General features: G+C 41.8%; 1 protein-coding gene across 2 annotated transcripts; it reads right to left on the reverse strand.

The window, feature by feature from the left end:
• Positions 1 to 268: 268 nt before the first annotated feature.
• wdr1 (WD repeat domain 1) lies at positions 269 to 10950 on the reverse strand. 2 transcript variants are annotated; one of them, XM_076753378.1, is made up of 15 exons: positions 10817 to 10950; positions 9805 to 9926; positions 8629 to 8719; positions 8379 to 8526; positions 7949 to 8129; positions 6796 to 6873; positions 6507 to 6587; positions 5855 to 6088; positions 4860 to 4947; positions 4177 to 4333; positions 2713 to 2800; positions 2432 to 2542; positions 2084 to 2257; positions 1800 to 1944; positions 269 to 1166 (listed from the first exon to the last, which is right to left on the reverse strand). In XM_076753378.1, the coding sequence occupies exons 1-15, from the start codon at positions 10830 to 10832 to the stop codon at positions 1060 to 1062; spliced, it is 1821 nt and encodes a 606-aa protein (XP_076609493.1). In that variant the 5' UTR covers positions 10833 to 10950; the 3' UTR covers positions 269 to 1059. The 2 variants fall into 2 exon arrangements, with proteins under 2 accessions (XP_076609493.1, XP_076609502.1); XM_076753387.1 differs by having other exon boundaries at positions 4177 to 4328; positions 4855 to 4947.
• Between the last annotated feature and the right edge of the window lie 2222 nt (positions 10951 to 13172).

Genomic DNA, 13172 nt, shown 5'->3' on the forward strand with positions numbered 1-13172 from the left:
AGATAAAAAGAATAATTATATAATAGATATCAGTGTGAGGAGCGCAGCACCGGACCATGAAAGTATTTCTAAGAATAACATTTTCAATATCTGCTTTCTTGGACTGTTTACAATAAACAGAGATGGAGATGTTAAAGACACAATGTCTCAAGTGTTAAGAAGCGTTCTTATCTGCTCCTCTTGGTCTTTTCCCTACAGGTAAACACCCACAGTTCAATGTGCTCACTGGACAACCTGCAGACAGCACAAACCTGCATGGAAGGGAAAATGCATAAAAAGTGTTTTTATTATTATTATAGTTATTATTAATGACTCACTTCCTCCTTGGAAGTGGATGCATAAAGACATGGAAAAATAATAAGTGAGACGAGCATAGTGGGCCCAAACAGAAACACAGCAACAACACGGGACCTTCAACCGAACAGACAGCATCGTGATTGTACGCATACTTAGTTCTTTCAGTTCCTATTATTGCTCCCCAGACCAACAGGAAGAATTGTGAATCACAGAAAATATGAAACTTAGGACAAAGCAAAAAGCAAAAAAAAAAAAAAAAAAACAAGCAACTTCAGGTAAGACTTTTGAGTTGCTTCTCATTTCAGGAATGTAACCAAAAGGTTTCATTTCTTTCAAACGTGACTTTGTTGATTTCAGAAAAACAACTGGCTTTTGGTTCATCCGTGACGTGAGGATGTGTTGAGCCCAACCACAAACAAGGATTCCATTCGAACTGAGTGAAAGCGATCACATATGGAATGTTGAGCTTACAAATATTTTTCTGGGTCCATAACGCTAAAGAGATGTAAAAGCACTCATGGTTACATTGTATACTTCATTTGTCTCTGTGTAAGTTGAGGTTATTCGCATCAAAGAGACATATCGTGGATCGTTTTTAACGGGAGCTTTTCCCAGCCATAACCATTTACAATTCAGAGGTTTACAGACAGCATAGAACACCGCTTAGACAGTGAAAACACAGTTAGAAAAAAAAAAAAGAAGAAGAAGAAAGTCTACAGTAGTCCTTGTCCCTGGAGATGTGGATGTTTGTCTGCTTGCAGCTCAGTATGTAATAGTCCACTGCTTGATGGAGGCATCATGGGAGGCAGTGACTAGAGTATGCTCATCTACCCAGGCCAGGCCGCTCACGTGGTGCAACCGGTGAGTGTCTGCAGACATCAGAGCAACAAAAACGAGCTCGTTACAAAAGTGTTTCAACACGGAGAAGAGCGATCAGTTCACTCACCAACCAACGCTTACTGAGCTATGACTTCCAGTTACTATTCTTAAGAGAAAATGTATTCACAAATTTGTCTTTTTGAGCACTTTTTGTCAACGGATCGGTTTGAAACATGGAACAAGAAGGAGCTGAGGTGCTGCAGATGACGCCTTCAGCTCCTCAGCAAGGTAACCAGCCGCTCTGTTGACATGTAGAAAACCAGTTGTACAGCATGTGATCATACTGCTGTTGTATTTAGGAATTCATTATTAAAAAAAAAAAAAAAACCAAGTTTGTCTGGCTGCACTGTCAACAAAAACACTGGCCGCGCTTCTGTATATTCTGTGTATGCGCTTCTTCTTGCATTTCTGACAAACTAGCTGCTCAGTGTTTGCTGTCAACACTTCCTCTTACCGGCAGTAACCACAGATGTTGCCAAATCAACCAGGGCCTAAATCTGGACTACGTGCTCTAAAAGGAGTGGGCTTAAATAGCTCATACACAACAATCTCAAAGCACATCAGTGTCTACCTGTGTGTGAGCCAGGCATGAGTGAAAGCACACGTGCATTTCTAAGGCCTACCTGGCAGCTTAATCCTCGTGTCTGCATCAGCAACCGTCCAGACATACACCATCATGTCCATCCCACCAGTAGCAAAGTGCTCATTATCAGGTGACCAGGCCAAGCTCACTGGTTTGGCATGGTGTCCATAAAACTGATTTTTGACCTGGCGGGAAAAAAAAAACAAAAAACAAACAGTGAGCATTATAAAAAGAGACAATGGCTGTAATTCATACAAAGCTATTAATAGGCACTGGACATGGAGTAATCCCCAAAAAGGATGCACAGGACAGACAGAGGTTTACCGAGTAGTCGTCAGCCACAGAAAAAGCTGTGGCAACTTTCTTCTCGTCGATGACGGCCAGATAGGCTCCATCATTAGAGTAAGCCATGTCTGTGATCGGCCCGCTGACCTCGACAGTTTTACCCTCGTCCTTCAGAGTGTTGCCAACAATGGAGTACAGATGGATTTTCCCATCCTGCAGAGAAAAAAAAAGGAAAGTATGACTTTCCAAATCTGATACCACAAAGGTGTGATCCTCCTGTGAGGAGTGCTCAGTGTGGATGATTAGGACACAACACGACACACTGATGAGATTTTTCCTCTGAGAGCATTTTTTCGAGATAATCTGTGTTTCTGGACGTCAACTTACTGTTGCCCCCACCGCAGCAGTGGTGCCGCCAGGGTGGATGACTCCAACCTCTGCTTCATAGCCGAGATTGTCCAATGTGAAGACCTTCTTCTTATCCTTCAGCAGGACAATCTAGAAAAAGCGGGAGATGACGAATGATGCCATCAAAACAAGAGATAACATTTGCAGATACCAGAACTTAAGAGGATTAAAATATCAAGTGGATGATGTCGAACCATGGAAATGGTTCAAATGTATTCAAGGCGGAAAAACTGAACTAAGGATAACACAAAAGACATTACCTGCCCAATGCACACAGCCAGTGACAGCCCTCCATCTGCTGCTGACACGCTTTTAGGCTGGAAATCCATCTTCACCACATCAGAGGCACTGAAAACCAGCAGCTGGGGTTATTCATATTATAAATAAGCTGAGTGGTCAACCATGACATGACATGTACCGCACTCATATTGATAATGGACATCAATGCAAGTTCTGTGCATACAGGAAAAAAAAGTGTTAATCAACTGAGTGCTTCAACACAAAAATAACAACTAAGAACCAACGCTGCAAACCTGCTCTGAGTAAATGTTGTGACAGATGTCACGTAACACTAGAATTACTGCCTCACGGCTGTACGCCTCCACCAGCCAGTCAAGCTGAATTTGCTTCCATGTCTGTCCAGACTCATACCAGCAGTGAAGACTTTAAGGGAATTTAATAAAAGGTATTATGTGTACTTTCTGACAAAATGGAAGTTTATTGACATGAATGATTCTAGTGAATAATTTCAATTCAGAAACACACTGTCTTCACTTGTGTCTGACCAAATGTGAAACATGGTCACAGTCTCACCTTCTGTTCCTGAGTTATGGTGTGTTTTTGTAAAACATTATGATGTCACAGTGAGGCTGACCTTTGACCTTTGGGATATAAACTGTCATCACTTCATCATTTTATGCTAGGAGACATTTGTGTGACATTTTATCATAATTAGCAAATGGATTCTTGAGCTATAGTCAAAAATGTGACCTTTGACCACCAAGATCCAATCGGCTCAATCGGTTTGTGCCAAATTTGAAGAAATTCTCTTAAGGCGGTCCTGAGATACCACGTTCATGAGATTGGGATGGACGGACGCGCAGTTGGACAGCCTGTAGACATACTGAGTCCAGCCACAGCGTTCAGCAGTGCAGAGGTAGAAAAGTCAATGAACACTGCTAATGATTTTCTACATTTCTACATTCATTGAGCTCGAGCAGATCCACAAACTGTCATAATAAAGCTTCATTTAAGATTTCTTTCTGTCAGGTTTGAATGAAAAGTGTGTTTTCAACTATAAAATGACTGTTTGTGTAAATGGAGTCTGGTGGCTTTGGCGAGAGAGGTACAGCAGCGGTTTCTGGTTAAACAAAAAGGTCTATTCCTGTAGGGATCCTCTCCATAATGTTGTCAGACTCTCAGAATAACAGTCTGAGCAGTGGAAACAACACTTTTCGTGGACGTACATTGACAGTGAGCAAATGCCCAGAGGGATTACATCACAGCCGCTTCACGCCTGCTGGCTGCAGCGCTCTCGCTAAATACTGGAAAAACTTCAAAAACTGTTGTCAAAAACACGGGAAAATAGAGTCAATAATTAGATAATATGCAACTGGAATTTCTTCCATTTGTCCGGGACGTTGAAATCTTCCAGGACACGTGGACACAGGCACCGATTGGAAACAAAATGTAGGTCAAGCTGAAACAAGCGTACTGACACATACCTGTACTCCTTCTTGTCCATGCTGGTGAAGCGCAGTGTGTCGTCCATGCTGCACGTCACCAGCTCGTTGGCGTCATTAGTCACCAGCTTGCTCACCTGGTTGCTGTGGCCCTTCCCAGAGAAGCAATCATTCTCCCCAGTTTCTGCATCCCAGTAATGTGAGGCAATGGTTACGGAAAACGTCAACCGTAGAAAGGGATAAGCAGGAAAGTGTCGATGGAGTGCAGACTATGAAACAAGCACACACAACTAGTGGCAGTGACCGACTGATTGAAAGATTGATTGTAAGGCTACTGGAGCATCCCTCTACAAACCAACGAGGGCGTGACAGCAGCAGACAGAGTGCTACAGACTGCACCACAGAGCCTTCCCCACCCAGCACTGTTCCCTCGTCTGGGAAATATGAGAATTATTATTTACACTTTTTAAATAATTAATGTTGATTTCATCGCTCCATTAATCCCATCGCCCTCTTAGGAGATTCTTAATACTGACTGTTTATAATGTCAACACACTGTACTTAGGAGATTAAAAACTATTTTCACTTTGTGCTACATCTGCCAAAGCAGCTTCAAATGACCAAAGATCATCTACATACAGTAAAAAGGGCATGTTTGTTTTTCACTAGGACACAGACAGACCTTGACAATCATTACTGGCACCTCTCGATCAGTGAAAGGATATTGATGTGTCCATCGTGGCTCCCCGAGTAGATGTATGGTCGCCCGTCACTTCTGTGGACTGTCAGACACTGGATGGATTTGCTGTGACCCTGTAAAGACGAACAAGTACATGTTTTCAGATGTACTTAGAAAGGCACGCAAGAGCAGTTTCATGTCGAACATTAACTCCACCCATGATGGACATATATGAAAGTATCAATTCCCGTAAAAGCCACATGACTAACCTGATATACAGTCAGTTTATCTCTGTCCTTCTGGGACATATAATACACTTTAATGCATCAAATCTACACAGTCCCCAGGCTGGGTCAGCCAACCACATGCTGACATTTTGAGGGACTGTAGCTTCAAGAGGAATACTAATGTAATTTTACACCACACACCCACCCTCACACCATTTCTGACAAATGTTTATGCCAGTCAAAAGCTTTGAGTCTCTGCTCGAGTGAAAGATTGCTTTATCTCCTCAAGCTACAAAAATCCATTAAAAATAACTCCGACAAAGAGGTGAGAGCTTCATACAAAAGGCAGCACTTGTTGCTTTAGCTCGTGTGTGTGAATTTTGTGAAGTTCCAATCCTGAACATATACAGATGAGCGTTCGCTGACATGTGTGCTACAATTTTAAGAAAAAGTGCAGTAAGATTTTAGAACGTTTATCCACATTGATAAAGAAAAGGTTTCAAACAGCTCGAGTCTCATTTGAGAGTGTGTTGTGGACATCAAGTTTTCATGAACACAAGCTGCTTATTGTTGTGTTTGCACATTTGAGTATATAGTCATAAACATCTGTCTAATCTGCAGCCCAGCTCTACAAGTATGCAAATTCTGGTTATTCATCGTTAACATTAACATGTTCACAAGAACTCAGAAATTTAAAAACAGCCAACTTAAAGAAAAGTAAATAAAAATCTAATATAAGGAAGGTTTTATCAGTTTCATGGGACTCCTCTGATAACATCCAGGAATAGCATCCTTAAACTCTTGAGAGTCTGACCTTGACCGTGCGCAGGGGCCGATCAGGGTTGTTCTTGTCCAGATAGTTGATGTATCCTGACAAGGAGATGCTGAGGAGGTGGTCTTTCTGCCACAGGCAGCCCAGCTGCTGGTCTGCCACATCGGTGCCCATGTTGAAGGTGGTGACGGCCGTACCTGCACCAACGTCCCAGAGTTTCACGGTCTTGTCCCCTGAGGCGGAGATCAGTTGGGAGCTGTCAGGGCTCCAGCTCAGCTGGAGGGTTTAAAGAATAACATATGATATGAATATGCATGGAACCAAAGTTGCTAATTTTATGTGTAAGGAATGTTCAAGTGTCCTATAACAACAGAAACGCCAAAGCTATGTGGAAAACAAATGAATCAATCACATAATCACATCAGTAATGTGAGGAGAGACGGAGGCCTGATCCCTCATTTGAACAGGCAAAGAAGCATTTTGTGTGTCCACACACTCTGCAGACTGCATGTCAACTCTGATTACAGCTAGTGCTCCTAAAAATAAAAACCACTCAGCTAACAGAGTTATTGATTAGAGGATGACAAAGAAGTGAAACACTGTGGTGAGAATTTGTTTGAGTTTAAATAAAACAGACTACTGTCCTGAATGCAGCGTCAATTTCTTCATAGAAAAAAATAAAAATCCTACTTACAGCATAGATTCCTCCTTTGTGGGCCTTCTCTTCACCCAGTGAGCAAATACGCTCACCATTTGCTCCATCATAGATGAAAATCTGTGGAAATTACATTCATTAAGAAGATGAGGGACATTTTTTTCAACACAACTACAGTAACTGTGAACTTCTTTGTATACAAACCTGCCACTTTGTTTCATTTCAGTAAATATCACAGTGACAGTTACTTAAATTATTTTGGCAACGACAGTCTTGCCTAAAGATTTCCATATGATCACATGGCCACGCCTGGTAATCCAACACTCACCTTGCAATCAGCACCAGCTGTAGCAAACCGACTTCCATCTGGAGAGAAGCGAACACAGTTGACAAACTGGCTGTGGTCCTTTAGAAGTCATCAGGGAGACAGAAGGGAAGAAAAATAGCGGAGAATTATCCATAAAGAAAGACCGTGCATGTTAATATTCAGTCCACATGTTAGGTTCATTTTATTTTATTTGACGCACTACCTTAAACTTTCGATTCGTTCTCATAGTTAATATGACATGACAGAAAAGTCAAACTGGCAAATGGAACAAATAAATATATTTCTCATTCTTGGGCATTCGCACGACAAACAGAAAATGATCATTTTACAAAAAGTGCACTACAAAAACAGCACCAATCAAGACCAGCCACAGCAGGCATGTTGTTCCTGTGCAAAACTAATTACAAGGGGCAGCGCTCTGTGGAATCTAAACTTACTGCAGCACATACTGTACAGCCTCCTCTACTCCTCATTCCAGGAGCTGAAAGTGAGTCAGTGAGTTCATGAGCAAAATAAGATCAAGATAAGATCAAAACCGGCAAAACGAACTAATGACACTTCTCAAAGCAAATGGAAGCTGTGATTTCAGTAAAAATATGATTATAGATCAAGAAAAACGCAAAACATCTGGCCTTTATGTGTAGACCCCAAGGCTCCGACAGCTACACTGTACGCAACTATCCCAACCCAGGTCAGTGTTAAAGAATGTAATCTGCACTGTACACTGAAAAACCAACTGCAGTGTGAATGCTAAAAACAGACCAAGATGAGTTCTGAGTAGAGAACAAAATGTAAAGCTTTAGTGCTCAAAGAACAAGGAGATACTTGCAGAAGGAAGGCCTGTTTTTAGGAATGCGGCTCACACATTCTGCAAGAATTTATGGGGGAAGTGGATTATGTAATATGGAAACAGACAAACAAGGCTACACTGTCAGGAACCACCAGGGTGTGACAGAAGTGACCATCGGGCATTAAAAAGGAGAGAGCTGGGTCAAAGTTAGAGAAAAAAACTCTGAATCTGAATCTACTACCGAGACTGCAAGTTGAACATTGACATTCAGCCTTTGGGTGGCAACCTGACATGAATACCCTTTTCCAAAAGTTGTATAAATGCCCAAATGAAAACAAGCAAACATTAATCTCTGCAACTCACACGTAATGTGAACTTGAACTTGAAGGGAGGCCCCTCGAAGAAGGACCCGCAGGTGTCATCGCTGGCAGTAACGAGGCGGTAAGGGCGTTTCTGCTTTATGTCCACGCTGTTGATTAATTTAGAGTGGCCGGAAACTTCCCCGACCGAGGAGCCGCTGTCCCACAGGAACACTGCCCCAAACCTACAATAAGAGACGAGCAAACATACAAATGTTCCAGGTTTCTGAGGCGAGTGAGAGACGAATAAAAACTCATCATTAGCAATCTTAAAAAGCCTCCAGGTGATTTCTTTGACATCGATCTACAGTCATTGCTTGGATGAAAGTGGACAATTTTGGAAATGATTACATCTGCCTATTTAATCAGTGTGATATCTGGAAACGCTGAGTCATGTTGGTCAGAGTTCATGTACGAAAACCCCTCATACTCACTTCTCTCGTCCATCCCCGACAACAGCAATCCTCTTGCTATCCTCTGTCCAGGCGATGTCCTTGATCTTGCCTGCAATAGGGGTGTACTCGTACTTGAGCAGGTGCTCCTTCTGGGTGGTGTCCCAGATACGGATCTTTCCTGATGCATCTAAAAAGGATTTTCAAACAGTCATTTTATTACAGAATCACATTACTCGCTGTTACTATATACACATATTTGCTGAAATGTGTTAATAGATGGATCATTTACCTCCAGATGCGATGTAGAATCCACTGGGGGCATACTTGGCAACAGTCACTGGATGGGCATGTTCAGTGTAAATGTCTGCTATAGCCGGATTCTGTCAAACAGAGGAAGTGAGACATCAGCAGGTCTGACAGACGGCACATTGGACAGCTCCACGTCAAAGGAAAATGTATTCTTTATTCTCTATTCTTTAGCGTGGACCTTATTTTCAGGGCTCTGGCCATCGTTCCTATTGGTCATGTGAACATTTTACTCATTATATCTGACACTTAAAAATGTTCATTACATTTTGTGCAACTGCTTCCTAGTTAAAGAGTAACTGAATAGCAGCTGAAACTCCTCTTTCTGCTGACCTCCAGTGCTGAAGGACTTTACCTTGCTGTTCACTCATTGTTCAGCACAGTCACCCACAGGTGTGGTCACAGGTACAATCGAGGCTGCTCTCCATTTGACTGTGCAATTGTGTCACATGTTATGAAGTAACATGTGGGGGGGTTAAATGCAGTGCAGGTGAAAAGGCAAACAAGGCTGCAGGTACGACGTTAGGTCCCTATCAGCTGACAATGAAGCAGCAGCCATTCATGGAGATGCCGTTGTAACTTCTTGTTGAGGATGACTTACAGTTATTGAACTAGACTCACTTAAATGTGAGGAAAAGCTAATTTCTACCATGCTAAACCGTTCTTTGTTTCCACCAAACTCAACCATCACTGTAGACTTTAAATCATCTTTAGATAGCTTGTAAGTGCAGCACAGTAACAGAACCATTTCCATTTAGGTTTGGCATGATGAGCCATGATGAATACATGTGCTTTCCAGTCTCTACTGTTCTGCCATGATGTTGTTACACATGTTCAGTTCCTGCACGAGGCGCCAATCGAGTCTCCATAAGCATCATAGGGCATTTTGTGCCAAACCGAAACAGAGCAAAAACCATGCCAGCCGGCGCAAACAGGCACTGCGCTGGTCAGACTTTGGAGTGCACCAAGAGCAAACTCAGAATTTCACTCATCAAATTCAGTACAATCAAAGCAGTTCACTATAATTAGTGAGAAAAAAAACGTCACCATGACTAATATGAGTGATGGCCAAAACAAACAACAACCTGGGCTGGTGTAAATAAATAAATAAGCAAGCAACACTTGTTAAATATGGTTCTTAAGAAAGATGGAAAATTACTTCAATGTTCCTGATGATGACACACTTCCCATTGGTATACAGGAAGTTGTTGCCTTTGGGATCGCCGCCAATCACTTTTGCAACTCCCCTCTCCATCTGTGGGAGACTGGCGAATATATGTTCTAAAAGAGCAGACAGGACAAGAAAGATGGCAGGCAGGTGTAAAGCATTAAGGTTTACAACAACTTAAACGAGCCGACATTGAACTACAGTTTCAAACAGGAGACGAGAACACGGAGTACTCAGCATCACTTAGTTCTTCATTGGTTAGGACTAATGAGGATGTGCTGAACACGGCCTCAGACCTCACTGATCTTTACATGCACTTCAAGTCAGAACAATCTAGTACATAGTAGTATCTGTAAGAAGAATAGAAGATGGCAGGAGCAGATTTGATTTCGCTGACGCCTTGCAAATACATCAAAACTAATAAGACAAAGGCAGTATCATGAAAGATTGACCAGTGGTGCATTTACTGGGCTTCCGCATTGGTTATTGAATCAGTTTACTTATCAAGAATATTAGCTCTTATTTCCACCAACTCTGCATTAATGTTGGAATCAAAACGCTTTGCTTGACGCTTGTTCAGCAGTTTCAATGAACTGCTTCCCCAGTAAAAGTTCCTGCCCGTCCGCCAGCAGCGTCTGTCTGGACATGTCACAACAATGCGATGCGAGCTGAACTATTTCCTCTGACTGACGTTAGCTGCACCGGCTAACGCTAACTTAAATGAACCGTCTGCGATGAGCTGCATTTTCAGCAGGAGCATCTTCACAACAGCACGTACTTATCAGACACGAATTTACAGTAAATCTGACAGAATCATTGGCAAAACCAGCATTTTGCCTTTCATGTGCGGGATGAAGTGTCAAAATCATGCAGCTATGGGCGAGGCTAGCTAGCAACGGGCTACCTGGCTGACTAGCTCGATCTGCTGAATAATGTCGCCCAAAGTAAAGCTTTCATGGCATCTTTTTTCTCAGCCGTTGCCATTAAAAATAAACAGACTCACTCAGTTCATGCGGCATTTTCCCTGCTTGTCACTTGCTTGGCGTTACTCTTCCAAATGAATGAAACAGTGGAGACAGTGAAGGTCCCCCGGCTGTGCACTCCCTGATCACACAAACACGGAAGCGAACGCAGCTCTCGTTCAGCCTGGCTTTGCCCATATATAGTAAACTCAGATACTACGCTGCGGCCGACAGCCACTAGCCATGCACTGCTCTCCAAGGGATGAGTAATCCCTGACCACCGTCTTTCAGGCTCCGAGGCAATTAGAACACCTCTCATTAACTAGGTTAACTCCAGCGTGTGCTTCTCATGTGCTATGGTGTGATTGATATAACCAGGGGCGCAGGCTAATGTAGGCTAAGTCTGCTCTAAATTTACTGCTGGCTATTGTACGCCTCACCCTGCTTACTAGTAAATTGTATTATTGTGTATTGTTGTGTTTGTCGTTATTGCTGCAGCTACCTTGTGGCAATACAGCACCAGGATGAAGTGTGTCGAAGGTATAATGGGTAGGCTAAGAAAAAAAAAATAAAAAAAATAAAAACATTTTGTAAGAGACTTTAATATATGTTTTTAATATTTGCATTTCAAAGCGTGCATGCTCATAGCTTTAGTAGCCACCCAGTTTTTACTGTCTTTCATCATGAGCTGTGCACTATTGTTTGTGTTCATTTGTATGGGTAGGGAAATTTAGCCACATTTTTTTCAGAGACAGTGTGTTGGTAACAAACATGGTAGATGCATCTGCAAACTGATATTTTTAATCCCTGATAACGTGGAAACAAATTTGAGTGAAATTGATTTGAAATCCGGGTCCAGAGTAAAAATGTATGCCTTTAAGTCTGTTCAACTCAAAGATGCTAGGTAAAACAATAGTGTCCTCATATTAGTACAATATACTAAGACTGGTTGAGTATTGAGTATTTTTGTGTAGCACTTAAATTGTTTAAGTAGAGACATCATCATCAGTATTTTTTCTTCTCTGATTTCAGCTTCTTAAATGTGGTTATTTTAGGACATCATCTTGGGCTTTGGAGAAGACCGATCTGCATTCTTCACTATTTTCTGACATTTAATAAACCAAACAACTGATCAGTTAATCAAGAAAATAATCTTTATTTGCAGCCTTATACCACAGATATCCATGCAGAATCGTTACAAGTTTGCACCACATCACAAGCACAATATTGGAGGAGGCACACGCAAAAGCTGTTTTCCTGTGATAAAGCAAATAGGCCTTAAGTGTTGTCAAAAGACCCTCTGGGTATCTGAAAGATCATCAGGGATTTATATTTCAGAAAAATTAACTCTGGGGCTCAAATGTAATAGTGTATGACAGGAGCAAACCGTGCAGGAGGGATTTATGAACAGAGGATAGACCACCTGAGGTCCCTGACTCAGGGCTAAATTTCCAAATGTTAATAAAAGTGCTGCTTTGGCCCCCAGAGAAAATTATGCCAGCATGAATAACCAAATTAAATACCCAATAAGGTAAAGGAGGACTATTTGGCAAATGTCAGAGGGTAGCCGACTGATCAACAGCTTCATGATGCTGATTTTAAAATCCGAAGTCATCCTGTGTGTCACACAGAGTGTCACTTGCCTGGAATAGGATTGGGAATCCCCTGACCTATTTAGGATGTGCCCATTTCAGAGGGTGGGCCATGGCAGCAGCAAACATTATTAATATTACAACAATACAGAAGCTATGATACAAAATTTGAAAGCTAATAGTATATGCATTTGGCAACATGCTGAGAAAGATCCATAAGTCATTGTGAAAATGTGCATCCTCAGCTGTTGGCATAAAGATGGACAGAGAGGCACCAGTAGACATTTTGGGGGCCCCTGAGCTCAGCTCAACAACAGCTCTGACACAATAAATAACTGTAATCCCTGGCATATTCCAGGGCCCCCTCTGAATCGTTCAAAGTGTAGTGAACAGTATAAGCTTCACAAAGATGGTTATTTTGTTGTAGTGTTAAAGTATTGCATAATATTGTATGGCTGTTTTGTGAACTTCTCTAAATTCTTCACCTCATTCTTCACCACATATTACATTTTCAGCCTCAGCTCATCATAACTATAAAGACATTTCAAAAGAGTGATCTTGTACCCTCAGACAACTGTCTCCTGCTTGAGTGAAAGTTTGAGTTGTTTTGTTTTCTGAGACCACGGTGACAAAATATCCAACCTCTACATGTAGATCTAAACATGCTGTCAGATACTAAATAATATAGATTTTTCTCCTTTTTTCGGTATGTGTTTCTGTGTGTGTGTGTGTGTGTGTGTGTGTGTGTGTGTGTGTGTGTGTTGTTGTCTGTTTTTTCTCTCCCAAGTAATGGGAGCTGTGAAGA

This window comes from Chaetodon auriga, chromosome 2 (assembly GCF_051107435.1).
Source record: "Chaetodon auriga isolate fChaAug3 chromosome 2, fChaAug3.hap1, whole genome shotgun sequence".
NCBI lineage: Eukaryota > Metazoa > Chordata > Actinopteri > Chaetodontiformes > Chaetodontidae > Chaetodon > Chaetodon auriga.